Source organism: Stegastes partitus, unplaced genomic scaffold, assembly GCF_000690725.1.
Source record: "Stegastes partitus isolate 25-593 unplaced genomic scaffold, Stegastes_partitus-1.0.2 Scaffold203, whole genome shotgun sequence".
Classification (NCBI taxonomy): domain Eukaryota; kingdom Metazoa; phylum Chordata; class Actinopteri; family Pomacentridae; genus Stegastes; species Stegastes partitus.
Genome location: NW_007577934.1, coordinates 430,586 through 446,695, shown reverse-complemented (window position 1 = coordinate 446,695; position 16,110 = coordinate 430,586). Strand labels below are relative to the sequence as shown.

The 16,110-nt window shown below is 42.3% G+C and overlaps 1 protein-coding gene across 2 annotated transcripts in view; it reads left to right on the top strand.

The window, feature by feature from the left end:
* The window catches only part of tbc1d22a (TBC1 domain family, member 22a), a 165,964-nt gene that overhangs the window by 136,870 nt on the left and 12,984 nt on the right, over positions 1 to 16,110 (top strand). For both annotated transcript variants that reach the window (XM_008280627.1, XM_008280628.1), the window contains exon 13: positions 2,087 to 2,182. In XM_008280627.1, the coding sequence (XP_008278849.1) occupies positions 2,087 to 2,182 (96 nt within the window). The remainder of the gene's footprint in view (positions 1 to 2,086; positions 2,183 to 16,110) is intronic.

Sequence of the window (16,110 nt, the reverse complement as noted above, 5' to 3'; positions counted from 1 at the left end):
ACAACCTTATTAGAACTGTCAGGAGGAGATGAGGTTACACAGCGTTCCCTCTCTGCTCCTCACTACATCCTCACATCTCTTTATTTTATGTGGAGCTTTGATCATATTTTTTCAGACACTTTTTATACAGCATTATTTGGGTTTTCTTATTTGGCTCCTCTCTTCTAACTTTTGGTTGATTTTGACATCAACATTCATGCAAAATGATGCACATGTGGCGTCGCTCTCACTGCAAATTACGTCTGTGGTGTTTTTTTTTTTCTTCTCCAAGTTCTTCAGCTGTGGCTCTGTTTAGGAGTCGACTGGTTACTGGTGTGGTTTATGGTTTCAGCAGGTTTTAAAGGCGTGTTAGATTTTTAATTTTCTTTTTAAAAACTACCACAATCACACCATTTATCATTAAAGTTTCAGCTTTCTGACAGTCCTTGAACGTGCCGTTCCATTTAGAAATGCAAGCGAATCTAAGCTTAAAATTAAGATAGTTCATCAAAATCACTTTATTCTGCACGTCTCGTTTAAAAAGTGGTCCAAAATAATCCGTTTACACTCACCAGGTTCTATAAAAAAACAAATTCCTCGGCACTGAGTGTACACACTGCCTGCAGTTCATCCAAATGGCAGAACTGAAGGCAGATCGTACGGAGAAAATTAAAAATGTAAATAGAAAAGCATCTGTAATGTGTAGAGTCACCTTTTTTTTTTCCAGTGTTGGTAACACCAGTGGACAACTGGAAGGATGTTGCACATGTTGGTAGTAGGTTTTTATCTTTTTTTGTAATAAAAAAAAAAACCATTGGACATTTGTTCTTTTCTTTTTTTTAAAGATTCATGACATTATTATACATTATACTGCACAAAGGCGTGCTTGAGTTCTGTCCACGTCTTCCTATGCTCGTGTTGTTTCCATAGAGGTGCAGGACTTTATATTGCAGTGAAAATGATCCGAAAATGGCTAAAAAAACACAAGTCAGATTGTGTTTTTCTACATTTTTACACCAAGATCTTTAGTTTAACTGCAAATGTATGTCTGTTGAAAATATCAGCTGCCTGTCTGTCTTGATTCCTAATGGTCGGTATTAGTATAAGCCCCCCAAAAAAACATCATGGGCAGCTGTGACTCAGGTCGCAATCGCAGTCGATCGCCCGCCCTTCCACAGTCGAAGTGTCCTTGGGCAAGACACTGAACCCCAAGTTGCTCCCAATGGCAGGCAGCACCTTGCATGGCAGCTCTGTCGCCATCGGTGTATGAATGTGTGTGAATGGGTGAATGAGGAAGTACCACCAAGGTAGAAAAGCGCCATATAAGTGCAGTCCTTAAGTACAGTTTAATACTGGTCCATTCATTCAGAACAATTGGACTGTAGGTCTCCGGTTGATCCACAACTTCCAGCTAATTGGAATCCATAATTTTCAGTAGTCGCAGCGTGACCTAAAATTGCTCTTGTAAGAAATTCTCCAACAACCATGTCAGATTACATTCAGAAAAGCCCGCATATTAAAATGCACTTTGGATATTGTGTCCTGCCTTTAAAGGGGGGAGCACACGCTCCTTAGTCACCAGCATTCAAAGGGCCTGGTAATTATCCTCTCTGTGATGGTGCTCGGGAGAAAAATTAATAGAACAAGGAACATCTCATCCTTTGTCTTTCTCCCATTTTAATTCCCCCCGCTCATTGCAGAGTCATAAAAAAAAAAAGAAAAAAGTAAGCTGCCAAACGTAACGAGGGGCTGAAATAAAAAGCTGTGCAAGAGAAAAGGGGATTTGTATCTTTCTTTGTCACCCTACGAATGTAAATTTCCGGATTGTGACAGGAAAATGTTTTATGCTCTGCTTCTCTCTCTCTCTCTTCTTTTTATACGTATGGCAAAATACATCATGTAAAAGAAAAATGCTGCTAAATCTTCCTCACAATGAAATGTGATGAAAGCCCGGAGCCGTGTGAGCGAGATGCTTTGCTTTACATCCTTAAGCTTCTGTTTGAGCAACATACCAGTGATGGAGGTGTTATTTGTTTAGTTTTTTTTTTGTTGGCTGTGAAATGTTAAACTTGTAGTAAATCAACATTTTCATCTCTTCTGTCTCTAGGCGGAACCAGAGGGCTTCTCCCATTTCCACCTCTACGTGTGCGCTGCCTTCCTGGTGAGGTGGAGGAAAGAGATTCTCGAAGAGAGGGATTTTCAGGTAACACGAGGAGGGGTGCAGCTTTTTTTGTTCCCCGCTAAGAAGTAGGACACATACAGTACAGATTTCCACATGAGGACAGGTTTTTTTTTTTTTTTGCACCCAGCTGGCCAACCTGATGTTGAGCATTCCTTTATATCTGGCGCAACAAAAACAACATTAAAAAACAGTCCGGCAGACTGCGGAGCTGCTCGTGACCTACATCCCTCTCCATTACCTCCCCGGTCATTAGCTGCGAGGTTCAAAAGTCGTTGTGAGTGCATTAGTAGATGACAGTAGACAGCTGCCAGAAGGTGACTTTGGTTGCCAGCTCACTGGGGGATCTGCCTCCTTAACAGTCGCAACGCACTTTAATACCGTCACATACAAACATCATCTGTGCTCTTTGGCTGCTTGATCCGATTCCCCGTCACCCTTCAACCCCGTCTCTGTTTTTCAGCGGTCGGTTCGCCTTCATCTTTTTAACATTTACCTCGACTTTCTTTTGCGGTTTGTTGTGAAGATAAGATGAGATTTATTGGCCCCCTCATATTCAGATGTACGTGTTACAGCAGCTGGAGGAAGCAGAACGAAAGTTATAACACGGCTAAAAATAATAATGAAGAGAATACACATGGCTTGATGGATGTATATCTGTACGGGTTACTGCAGTCACTGAGAGAGTTAACATGATGTTATGAAGAGCTGTGAGAAAACAGCGTTATATTTTGCTGATCGATCTGAAAGAGAGAACACAGTTTTACATTTTGTTGTTGGGTTACATGGGAGCAAACTTCTGTTCACAACAAGCTATTTTTGCTGCTAATGAAAGAATCTAAGAAAAAAAAGGCTGAAAAGATACAGGAAGCAGAACACACTTCAGATGTACAGCCTTCCTCGGCTCACTTGATGTGATTCACAGGATAACCCGGAAGATAGAGCGTGCACACGAGCTCTTTCGTAGCCGCCCAGACGTCACATTTGCGTCACGAAACGCAAGCAGGTGGAAACTTCGTCACGGTTACGTGCGGCGATGGGTGCCAGGGTGAAGGTGTGAGTTCCTTTTTATAGCTCCTATCTGAGATTCAGACAGACTTTTTTTGTTTTCTTTGAAATGTGTTGGTTAAAACATCTTCAAAGCGCGCAAAGGAAGGTACAGATACGAACAGCAAATAGAAGTCTGGCGGTTTTCTAACGTGCTAAAGTATTTCAGCCAATGGATAAGCAGCAAACAAACAACACAAAATTCACCCGTTGTTTGAGATTTAATCTAATGCCGGGCCACTTTCCTACATGACTTGTGTACAGAATGCAATTTCTTGAGTGACAGATTAGAATAAAGGAGAAAAAAAAAAGCACAGGGACAGAGAAGTAAATGCCGATTGAAGCTAGAGAATTTATCTGAAAAAGAAAAGGGTGCCAGGTTCAGCAAATTTATTTTTTTGACAGATTCTCTGACTGCTTAAAACCTGCAGTGTTAAACTTCTGTGCTTATGACAGATGTTTCGCAGTTAATCGCTTTCTTTTCAAAACTGTAATCTTCCTCTGGATGCCGAGCGTCAGGAACTTTTCTTTGGACACTTCCTCCGCTTTATCCACCACAGGCTCCGTCATATTCTAGCTGCCGAGGCCGTCTCTGTCGCTATTGTCGCTCTCCTCTTCGGCTCTGGCAATCCCATTATTGCTAGTTAACAGAGAGTCGATTGCTCCTGGTGCACCGGCGGCAGTGTCATCGCAGAAACCAGATTTAAAGCGCCAATATAAGACCAAAATATGGACAGATTTTCCTCGCTCTGAAAGGCTTAATTAGCATTGTGGGAACTTGTTTGGTAAGAGCTTGAATGTAGCAGATGTTTGTGCAAGTGCCTGTATTTTTTTTTTTTTTTCTAAGCAGAGAAAAGATATTCGATCCTTTTCACCAACATGTTGTGCCAGGGGTGTTGGGACTCTTCCAAAAGTGCGATGTTTGACTGTAGCGAAAGCCACAAGGTCAGTTTGGTATTTAGATGAACCTTCCTTCAAAAGGACCAAAGATGGGCGCAGGGTTAGAAAAATATCAAGGACGACAGAAAGGACGTCAAAAAGGCCTCGAAAAAGAGTCAAGTTCTGGACCAGAGTAAAATGTGTTGTGGAGTTTATCTTGAACGCTTCGTCTCTTCACCAATTTTCACCCAGCGTAAGCCTCAACTTCTTCCTCCATGCTTTCTTTTGCCGTAAAATAGAAGACGAATGTAAGGCAAGGAAATTATAGACTGAAGAAGTATTGTGTTGGGATTTCGGGGAAGACGTTTCATTCCGTAAAAGATCCAGGTCGTGGTAATCCCAAGAGCTTCAGCAGAAGACAACTGGACTTTCTTTCTGTTTCGTAAAGATGTTTCGCCGTTCATCCGAGAAGCGTCTTCAGTTCTGACTGATGCTTCAGTCAGTTGGGATTCTCCAACAGAGAGAGAGGGAAAATATGTGAAGCGAGTTCCTTCGAAGTTGCGCAATTGAAAGTGAACAGACCATGGGTTGATGCATCGAATTTAGAAGCAAGGTATTCAAAACTTCCAACCACTGCATCAAAGTTGAGGTCACGAAGCGACGCTAGTACCTTCAGCTTCCCGTTAATAAAAGCTGCATCTAAAATCGAGGGTAAAAACAACAACTTCTGGCCCTGAGAAATGAAGCCGGTGCAGGAAAGCGACTCCAAAAGCCCCTATAGATCCCCAACCTGCGACACAAAACAATTGGTTTTGGTCTCTATTGCTATTTTTCCCTTTCATAACAGCCATACAAGGGGGGTGGATTTTATATAACTTACCCTTTGAGATTGTATTTACGGCTCAAAGTTCTGCATAATCAAGGGTATGGCTGCTTTGGTGGGTGCAGATGTTTGCCAATATAGCAAAACTTGTTATTCAAGAACCCTACGTGTGTCGTTAGAGACGGGTTCATCCATCTTTATGTACAATCCGGTAAACAAAATAAGTGATTGTTGCGAACAGAGATGGGAACAGAAGCACATTCTAATCTAAAATGTTGTCATAACTGTTTCCAGACTTTTAATGAGGAGAGCGTATTGCGAGGGACATACTGGGAGGGGGAAGCAAACAGTAATAAGGAAGAGAGGATGGAGCGCAGGAGTTGGCTTCTGTAATGCACCAGCCACTGCCAGTTAAATGACACCATTTTTAATCTTTTGGAGGTTGGCGGTCCAATATTATAGCAGCATGTTTGGGCCTCTGGAGGGTTGCTTTTTTGGATCCGAAAGAGGCCCGGATTTAAGATAGTATAGCGGTGCTGAGTGAGTGAATCTGGAAGAGAAATATTTGGATCCGAGGTAGAAAGTACAGTTTAATTGTTTTATTTTGACCCACGAGCAGAAGAGGTAAGTTGCTGCATCTCTAAAGATTGGAGGTTAATCTGCTCAGTCGATTTTTTTGCAATTATTGTGGAAAAAGCGAGCAAAAGGGAGAATGCAAGGGAGGGATTCGTTTGGCTCATGATATTGTGAGTGTAAAACACAAACTTCTTTAAACAATGTTCACGCTACACCTTTTTCAAGAAGTTCTTTACCTTGCAAGCAGACAAACGTACACGGGCGGACAAACTAACTTTAACACTTTCCTCCAAACTCCAAACCTTCTGACTGATTCGCCATACAGACTAGCAAGTGGTGCGCCAAGGGCAAACAATCAGTCCTCATGAAGATGAGAGGAAAAGATGAGGCGAAGAGGGAGGAGAGGATCAGGGTGGCAATGAGAGTCAGAACAGATTAAACTTTAGAGCAATTGAAGGAGAAAGAAAAGTTTGGTTTTTTGCACCGAGAAGCACATTCACGGCGCGGCTGTTGTTCCAAAGACACAGTTTTATCCACTTTCATAAGAGGTACTTAATATTTAGACTGAGTATCGAGGTTAATAGGTGAGGAGGGTCGTCCCCCCTGCGAAGCTATTTTGAAATAGAACATAATTCGTGAAAGCGTGTCGCGGCAGATCTGAAAATAGCAGCTTCCTCTGTGTGAATAAAGAACAGAAATTGCAATGATTTACACCTCGAATCACAGCAGTCTTCTGTGCTGCTTTTTATTTATTCGAAATCACTTCAGAATTATTTTACTCCTCACTCAGATGAGAAATGACTCGTAGCACATCAGAGGTTCAGAGTTTTGCTGTAGCTTCCCTCAGGCGGTTACATTGAAGGAAAAAAAAAAAGGCAAAAACCAATACACTTACAATTAGTACAAGTAGGGGGGAAATAGCGCAATGTGTTTTGCTGACATTGAAATTCAAACCCTCCCTCCGTCTTTTCCGCGGCTCCTGTAATAAATGTGAAGAAGGTCTTCAAAAGTAACACTGGAGGGTTACGACTCTAAAGGACCTGTGTTTTAGATGGAGGCCAGTTGATTAAAGGTGATTCACCCACTGAGTGAGACACTGGAGGCGTTTCGGAGTTTGAAGATGAGACATTAACTTGCTCATCCATTCTTACTTTCATATTCTTCTTTGCCTCGCTGCCCCTTAAACTTTTCTCTCGCTCAAGCTCGGCCTCAAATCAGATCGGCGCTTTTTGTTGGATACCATTTCAGATTGAACTTAAGTTGTTCGTAGATGTTATAAATGGGTTTTTACAGCATTTTGAACTGTGCGCGCAGAAAAGAACCGGCTAACCTTTGTGTAGTTAATATGTCCAAAAGAAAGGAGAAAAAAAACAATGCGTTTATGGAAATTTTCATCCATTGAACAAGACCAGACAGGCATACTTAGAGCAGACAGAGCCGGTGGGGAAGTCAATAGTGGCAGACTGAAAAATTATAATAATCTTTTCCAGGAGGCGTACCATTGGAAGACATTTGTACTTTAGAAAAAAAATCTAAAACTATTTGATAAGCCACGAAATTTCATACAAATGCCATCATCAGCTCAACATATCCACTTAAATATGCCTAAATAACTTTTAAAACTAATTCCCTAGCCTTAGCTGTAACGTTAGCATGCTGACACGCAACACTAGCTCAGCGTTAGCATGCATTACATGTATGTTTACTAGAATCCTAAGGATATATTTCTTGTCCAATATCATCGATGTTGTTCTGTCAGTGTCGACATTTAACGTATGTAGTTCCTCCACCAGAGCAGCTCGGATTCCGTTATTTACGATACTGTCGGCATAGTCTGCAGCACATGTAGCAGAGTACGTAGCACAGCTTAGCCGGCGGTGGTGCAGAGTCAAGTGGTGTCTTTATAGAGTAGTTTGTGAAATACATAGCTAGCTGGAAGATAAAGCAACAAAAGACCTTGGCCGATGTATTGATATTGAAAAAAAGCAAAATATGGACTCTTTAATGTTGTTATTTTGCACATGTTAGCATGCTGAAGTTAGCATTTACCTCAAAATACTGCTGGGAATACAACATTAAGCTGCTGTAGATGGCTGTAGATTTGTAGTCTTGTTTTAAAATGTTTATCCGCTGTTGTTCAAATGATTGAAATGAAGTCAGAAGTGGGTGTCAGGCATACATCCGAACATCTGAAGACTAAACTCCAAAATGAACATGTTATAGAAATGGCATACTTCACTGCAGAACACTGAGAACCCAAAGGCTGTGGAGTCATTCTAAACCAGGGGTGTCGAACTCCGGTCCTCGAGGGCCACAATCCTGCATGTTTTAGATGTTTCCGTCTTCCAACACACCTGATTCACATGATCAGGATCGTTATCAGACTTCTGCAGAGCTTGATGATGAGCTGATCATTTGAATCAAGTGTGTTGGAAGAGTAAACATCTAAAACATGCAGGATTGTGGCCCTCGAGGACCGGAGTTCGACACCCCTGTTCTAAACTCTGAAACACCTCAGCTGTAGCTACTTCACACAGGCAACTATATTCTGGATTTTCCTCTATTTCTATTTGTGTATCTACCAGCAGCCATGACATACAAGTTGTTTCTCTTGTCTCACTCAGAGGTCTGGCCTCCTCCATGCCCCCCCACTAAACACCCAGTCACTCACAGATAGCGATAGACACAAAAAACAAAAAGCACTCACATACTCATAAATAGACACAGCCAAATGTCATCCTGGCATTTCCCCCTGCCCAGTTTACAGCAAATGAGCTCTCATCGGCTATTTGTTTATGTCTTCGCGGGAAGTCTGTTGTCTGTACTTAATGGAACACAGATGTCCTCTGTGTGTGTGTGTTGTGTGGTTCAATGTGTGTATATTGCAGACTGGATGCGTTGATATTTATATTTATACATTACATGAAGCCTTATACAAATGTTAGAATTTTAATTTACAGACACAATCGTGCACGTTTGTCTGGTGCACGGGGGAGTTGTAGCTTCGAGACCAAATTTTCTCACAAATTGATCTTCCAAATATAAGTCAATTTACTAAGTACTTTTCTGACACAGATTAGTGTCAGTGTGCAAAGAGAAAAGTAAAGATTTCTTTTCTCTCTCTCTCTCAGCTTTAGTGGTTTAATTCCAGGAGATTTCTGCCTCTGATCCACTGAGCCTCTTTCTTTTCCTCCCCCTCCACACGGCACTGCATCACTTACATAATGAGTACAGGGCTTCTCTGGTTGACATGTCGGTCGGTCGGTCCGCTGCTTTGGTCCGGACTGAAACATCTCCACGATAAAGAGTAGGGATGCACATTTTAAATAACAGTTCTGTCACAAATGGCTCGGTGACACCAGACAACCGATTTTGGAACCGATGTCCGAATAGTTTTATTGCTTGCCTTCGATTGTAATTGAAGTTTCTGTCATGGAGCTTCTTTGCCAGCTAAACCCCCACACAATGCTCTTAAAGCTGTTTCACCTCAAAGTCTTTCTACTGATGCTGTTTTAGATTACCGTGACCTGGATGACTGGGAGTTAGAAATAAAACCATGCCCTGACTTTAAGGGAAAGTTAATTCAGTGATTTAATAATGCATGCATCATTGTAGCAGAATTCGTAAGGGGAAAGTAAAATCTTGTCTTGCTTGAGCGGAAACCATCCAACGACAAGAACCGTTTTATCACATGCAGAAATCATCCCCTTTTTATTCTGGAACATGCATGCACACAAACAACTCCCGCTTCCGGCAACATAATAAAGGTTTCCAACCCGTTTCCATCAATCTACTCATTATTACGCTGAATTGCGTCTCTAATTTCACCAGGCCTGGAGGGGAACTTGACTCGTAGCAGCTAGTTAGCGCGGTACAACATTAACAGCTTGTTGCTTTGTTTCATAGCTCTAAATGATCGTTTTGATCGGTCCAAGCCCAGCTACAAACGTGTGTGCTCCTGCGTTAGCGACACTTTGTCATAGGCATCAGACGGGAAAAGTTGAAAATGCAAATGTGGAAGTTAAAAGTTCTTTTGAGCTTATTTTTGTTTGATGCGCAGCCCTCCGAACGTGCACCGCGGTGCCGTCGCTAACTGTGGAAGAAAGTGCGAGCTAATTGACTTTAATGTAAAATGTGGAACGCGAGGAGCAGCGGCGCGTGACAAACTGCTGGCGAGTTACATTCTTGGGATCCTAAGAGGCAACACGAATGATTGATTCACTTTAATAGTTTTAATTAAAAAATGCATGCAGAAAGTAATTTTGAAAAAAAAAAAAAAAGGATAATTCATGCATTGTTATCAAACGTAGTAAGCGGAGTAAGTGCGAATCTCCTCTCCTGGTTGTGGGATTGGACCGGTTAAGCTGCGAAATGAAAAGCAGGAGGAGTGCGGCACTCCCCAAGCAATCTGCCTTCCACCGTTCCACCTCAGCTAGCACACCGCCGCTAACTGCCCGCCTGGACCGCACGGATAAGTTGGCGCATACACACATTTTTTATTTTTTTCCCCCACACGTTCTCCCTGTCACTCAAAGAAGTCACACGCTCGTAGACATGACAACACAAACATGCACATAAACAATCCTCGCTCGCGCCGTCACGGGTCTCTTACCGCACATACTCACCTTCAAACACACACACACACACACACAGTCCGCAGCGTAATGGGCGAGCAGGGACATATTATGCAGCTATGTGTTTACACTGCTGTTTTTAGGAAAGGCCAGCACAGTCAGCGCCATTCCCATTAGCCTGTACTACCTGCAGACACTAACAGGGCCACTGCAGAACTCCCACTAAATGACGGTGGGAGAAAAAAAAAACCCTCTTGCATTCGTGGAAATTTGACAATGGGCCCGGTCTGCATTTAATACAACCCCTCAAGTTTGTCAAGATGCAGGAATTTTTTTTTCCCTGTGATATTTTAGCAGCCAGAAAATTCAGCCAGGGTTTGGTGTAAATGTCAGCTCATAAAGGACCGCGATGCTGCAGTGCTCCTCATCTCATTGCCGCTGAAACATGCATGTCCGCATTCCTAATGTGTATTTAATTAATTATGCATTAGTACACCTTTACATATATTATATATGACTCCACTGATCACGGCCATCTAATACTGCTTCCCTGAGATTTCATTAGTAAGCGCCGCTGAATAGTCTCCGCCGTCTTTGTCACCATTAATGGGAGGCCGGGCATTTCTGTGAATATAAAGCTATTAGTCTTGTGTAAATGACCACAGTTTCTCAACGAGACACGGAGGAGAGTTGTAGCGGGGGGTGGGGGGGAAGGAAGTGAGAGGTGGAAGACTGAAAGAGGGAGGAAAAAAAAAAAAAAAGATTTGTTCTCGCTTTAATTAATGGTGTGTGAAAAACTGTGGACCTTTGTAAATGTCAGCGGCTGTCCTCAGATCAGTTACGTGTGGACGACGCCTTGGATTAGGCAGCCCTGGCAATAAAGGGAAGAAGGATACTCCTAAGGAACCAAGAGTGTTCTGGAAATGTCAGCGCTATTTCAATCACCCGGACGCGGAGCTCAACTTTGTGTAGGATAAATTTTTATGTCGTAGAGAAAATGATAGCTCTACGAAGGAATAAAACTGATCTTCCAATAAGAGCTATAGGGACGTTTGTTGTGTTCAGCTTGGATGACTAAATATCAAGATAAAAAGTTCATGACAACTAGAGGTGAAGTTGGGTTTGCTTAAATATTGTAGCGTATATATGACATGGTTAAGTTGTGGCTGATTTTAAAGGTAACGTACTCTTTGTTAATACAGTTTCCTTATATCAGTCAGCATTAACTAAATGCAAAATCAATTATTTGACTGACTTTTTGAATCTGTGAAGATTCTCAGTCATCCAGGTCATGGTCATTCTCGTAGTTTAATCCTAGCAACTCTACTTGCTTGAGTTCCTTGAAGACGTTCCACCTCTCATCCAAGAGGCTTCATCAGGTCTGACTGACTAGTTGGGAGTTCCAGATATCCTTAAGAAGCCAGTAACACTTGAGTTCCGGTTTCTATTGGGGCTTTGTTGCTCCTTCCTCAAAGAACTCTCCCCAGGAAGATGAAACCACATTCACACGTAGCCACAAAAGACCTTAACGAACCCCGTTGTGGCAGGGGGAGTACTAATGACTTGCATAACGAGGGGGAGGAGCAACAAATCCACAATTGAAACTGAAACTCAAGTGTTCCTGGCTCTTTAAGGATTTAAGATAAGATAAGATATGCCTTTATTTATCTCACAGTGGAGAAATTCACATCGTTGGTAGCAGCATTCAACAGACTTACACATATACGAGACAGGAAAAAATAAAAATAAAAAATGTACATATAAGTATGTGGAACTCCCAACTAGTCAGTCAGAACCATAGACTGTATAAAAGATGGACGTAGCAACCGGCCCTGAAAAATGAAGCCAACCTGGAAGTGTCAAAAATCTGCAATATCACTACGTCCGCCAGCTGCTGGCTCCCATTGACTTGAGTTGGAAGGGCCCGCCTCTCAATCCGTCTGACCAATCACTGCTCCTATGGCTCCGCCCCCCCCGACAATTTTTGCGTCACTGGCTCCAAAAATCCAAGATGTCAACCAGGAAGTAGCAAAACCCTGGCTTCATTTTCTCAGTGCAGAAACCAACGGGTGACGTCACAGTAGCTACGTCCATCTTTTATACAGTCTATGGTCAGAACTGATGAAGCCTCTTGGATGAGAGGTGGAACGTCTTCAAGGAACTCAAGCAAGTCCAGTTGCTACGATTAAACTACGAGAATTTCTTCATGTTGAGAATCTTCTGAACCATACATCCAGCTGCAGTGCAAAAAAAAAAAAAAAAAAACATTCAGTCGAAGTTTGCCCCTTTTGTTGCTTTTCAGCATTGCATCATTTAATTGGGCTTTTCTGACAAAAATAAATAATCTTTCATGTCAAAGTGAGAACAGATTTCCTCAGAGTGATCAATGCATTAAAAGACAAAACAAAAACGTGATTGCATAAGTGTTCACCCCCTTCGAGTCAGTATTCAGTAGATGCATGCTTGGCTGCAGTTTTAGCACTAAACCTGTGTGAATAAGTCCATCAACCTTTCACATCTAGACACTGATTTCAACCAATTCTTCCTTGCAAAAGTTCTGCCAGGTTGCAACAAATTTCCAATCTGATTGCGGTCTGGGCTCTGATTCGAACTTTCCAGAATGCTAACTTTGTTGCAGTGTTTAGCAACATGGATGTAGGGAGATGCAACTGGTCTCCCATTAGGCTACATAGAGGGAGGCCTCTGTGCTTTGTAGGTATGTACATAAACTTCAGCTGGATAATGAGGAAAGAAAAAAAAGTTGTTGAATGTCATTTGAGAGTGCTCTTGCAGCACTACACCGATGACAACATATGGCAAAACATGCAAATGATATTTCCAGCATGGTGTCATTAAGAATAGCATGCATATCAGCGCCCAGTATCCAATTAATTGTGTTCATCTTAACATCTCAACAGTTTATTTCCCCCCCCCAGCCCATAACACTGATATAACTTGTTCTTGACTTTGATATCACCCAGTATTTATGCTTTTCCTGCCAGCTGCTAATATACGAATGAAAAACACACATTTTCCCTCCATTTAAAACGTTCACCCGCCTCATCCATTGTCCCTTATTCCGCTCAGTGACACGATTCACAAAGACCTCCTTTTAAAAGTTTATTTTTGGATGAACAAAACTCAAAAATCCATTCAGACTAATTATCGGAACAAAGTGCGTCCCTGTCAAGACGCCAGGACAAATGCTCGGAAAATTGGAACTCTCGCGGTTTAATCGGGACATCTGGTCACTCTAGATGTGTTGCTTTGCCAACACAAATGCTGCAGAGTACTGTAAACAATGTAGTCCGGAGGGCCCGCTACTGGAAAAAACAAAAAAGCACTGTTTTCTGAGTCACTGCAGCGTGCTCCATGTGCAAATTAGTATTTCTGTTATTTTGCGATGCCGAAAAAGGCATTAATCTACCTATGGAGCTTCCAGTGCCTCGGTCAAGCCATGGAAGTAAAAGTTAGGATGGAAGTGTGTTCACTCCTTCTAATTTAAGTTTTTGTTAAAGATTTCCCATCCACCATCATCTATACGACTGTACGTCACGGCGCTGATGACTCTCCACAGCACATGTGCGCCTCTTTTTCTTTTTTCTTAGCAAGCTCCCCCATTAGGATCACCACCTTGCAATTTCCCTTAAAGAGGCCGGTCCCTCCTGTGATTAATTCCATACTTTTCACCCATTTATCATGACAAGACCTCCTCATTTACTCTCCCAGAACTTTCTTCTCCGAACTTGGGTTGTATCAAGCAGACGCTCTCAGGGGTTTACAGCTTTCTCTCCCCCCCCTCTGATGGATGGCACTGTAGTCAATACTGTTGAAAGTGAGACAAGGCCACCCCCGGTAAACAACTTTTAATAATCACCCTGTTGATTGAGTGCTGCGCCCGATGTGGCATATGAATGTATTTGTGCCAAAACAAGAGGAGACGAAGAAGGGGGGGAAAAAAATGAAGCGGCGAACAGAGGAGTTAATATGGTGGAAGTAATTATGTAACCCTCCACCCCATCCTGCCTTTATGCTGTGACATCCTTCTTTCATTGCTCTCCTTCCACCTACACGCTCTCCATCACTGACAACTGAAGTTCGCTCTCAGGCTAACTTGTGTGGGCTTGTACGCTGAATTATTGCGCCGTACGATTTTGATGACCAAAGCTGCTTGGAAAGTCAGTAGTGATCCGTCATGGTATGGCATTGGGTAGACGTAAAGTAAGTGAAAGTGTGTGTTTGAAATACGTGCACGAGCGCGGCTGTGTGTTAGCGCCGTCATGCCGCCGCTCGGTCCGTAAGTTTGCCTTCGCCAGGAGTCTCGGAAAAGCATTTATCAGCTCGAAACAATCACGAACGAGGCGATTAGCCCGCCGTCTGAGTGCCATTACTGACATTATCGTCGGCTGAGGTTTATCCTCAAGAGAGAGGAAAATAAGAGATAGGAAGAGTCAGAATTTTATGGCTTTTTTGCCCTGAGATAACAGAATAACAGGAGTTGCTCTGTCAGCCCATAAGCCAACTGCATGGCCCCCTTCTCCACTCAGTTAAGACACAAAAATGCCAAATAAACAGCAATATCGACCCGCTCGTAAGGAATAAACAGACTGCAGCAGCAGCAGCAGCAGCAGCAGCAGGAGGAGAGAGGGAAACAGATTTTTAAGAATAAGAGAAGAAAGGAGTTTTGAGGAACGAGCTGGGTCATGAACTGAGACATAAATATTGAATTTTAAATTCAAATGCGCTTATATGCAGTCAAAGCGAGAACTGAGGCGTTTCTGCTTCTGGGTTTTTTTCTGGGATCTTGAACTCGTGATTAGAGGGCATTAGCCTTTCTGAACCCGCCGATGGTTTGAGTTAAACTGTTAAGGCTCCATTTTTTTTTTCTTCTGTAGCAATTTATTGTGGTAGAGTTCACAGAGGCTCGGCGCGTTAAGTGGCCGACTGAACCGCCGGTTTTGCGTAGAAGCAGTCAAATCGGTGCTCGACGGGCGCAGATGCGGGTTCGGGCATTTCTGCGCGTTTGAAACGGCGTGAAAACAAAAGATCTTTTGGAGGTAATGGCTGATGCAGAAGGGGCCAAATGGTTAAATATTGACTGCTTGTGAACTTTGAAGTTGCACGCGCCGAAAAGTGAAGCTAGTCAAGCAGAGTGAAATATCACTGTAAATGCTCCAGTACACAGAGGAAGCACAGACAACTATTTTAGTACTTAGATTGCTTCTGGCTGCATTTTTCCAAAGGTTGTGAACTTGTCATTGGGCTGGCGTTGACTGGTATGAAAAGGGTGCAAAGCTTAAAGCAGCCGAACTGCAGAGAGCCGGCAAGTTATTTTTTTTTTTTTTTTGTCAAAGCAGCAATATCCACTTCATCTTTTATTTTTCAGTTTAGTTTATTAAAACATTCAAACTAATCCTTCCATGAGGTTGGAGTCTCAAAATGATAACCTCAACACTTAAACCCACGCTTGTGGTTTCATGTGTTCTGAAAGCTTTCAACCAGTCTGTCAACCATTCTCTCCTGCTTTAATCTTATTCACACTCCCACAGTATTTAAATTACCAAAGGTTCTACCCACATCCCACGTGTTTCCTTATCTTATTCCCTTTTTAAAAAAAGATACAGCAATATGAATTAGTTTGCTTTCCGCCGTCTTGGACAGATATTGACCTACGGTTCGTTAAGCATGAATGTCAAATGTGAAACTTGTATTTACATATTAATCTTTTTTTTTTTTTCTCCAGTGCTTTTCAGCGCTGCATCAAATTTCCAGGAAGTAATTGGGCAAAACTAATGTCTTGGTTTTGTTTGATCCCAAGATTAAAACAGATGTGGTCATTTAAAGGTTTCACATTCTGGGGAAATATGCATATCAGTGGTCTGTTAATAGCAGATACATGACTTTGAAGTCCCTCTTTGGTCATTGGTTTAACCCCTAAAAAGGCTTCTTTGTGTATCAAAGTTACACGCTTGTACATTTCCTTTTCCATTAAAATAATCACTTCCTGCCTGAACCTGCCAAACCACAAGCCGTCTCTGGGCGTCTTTTGATCC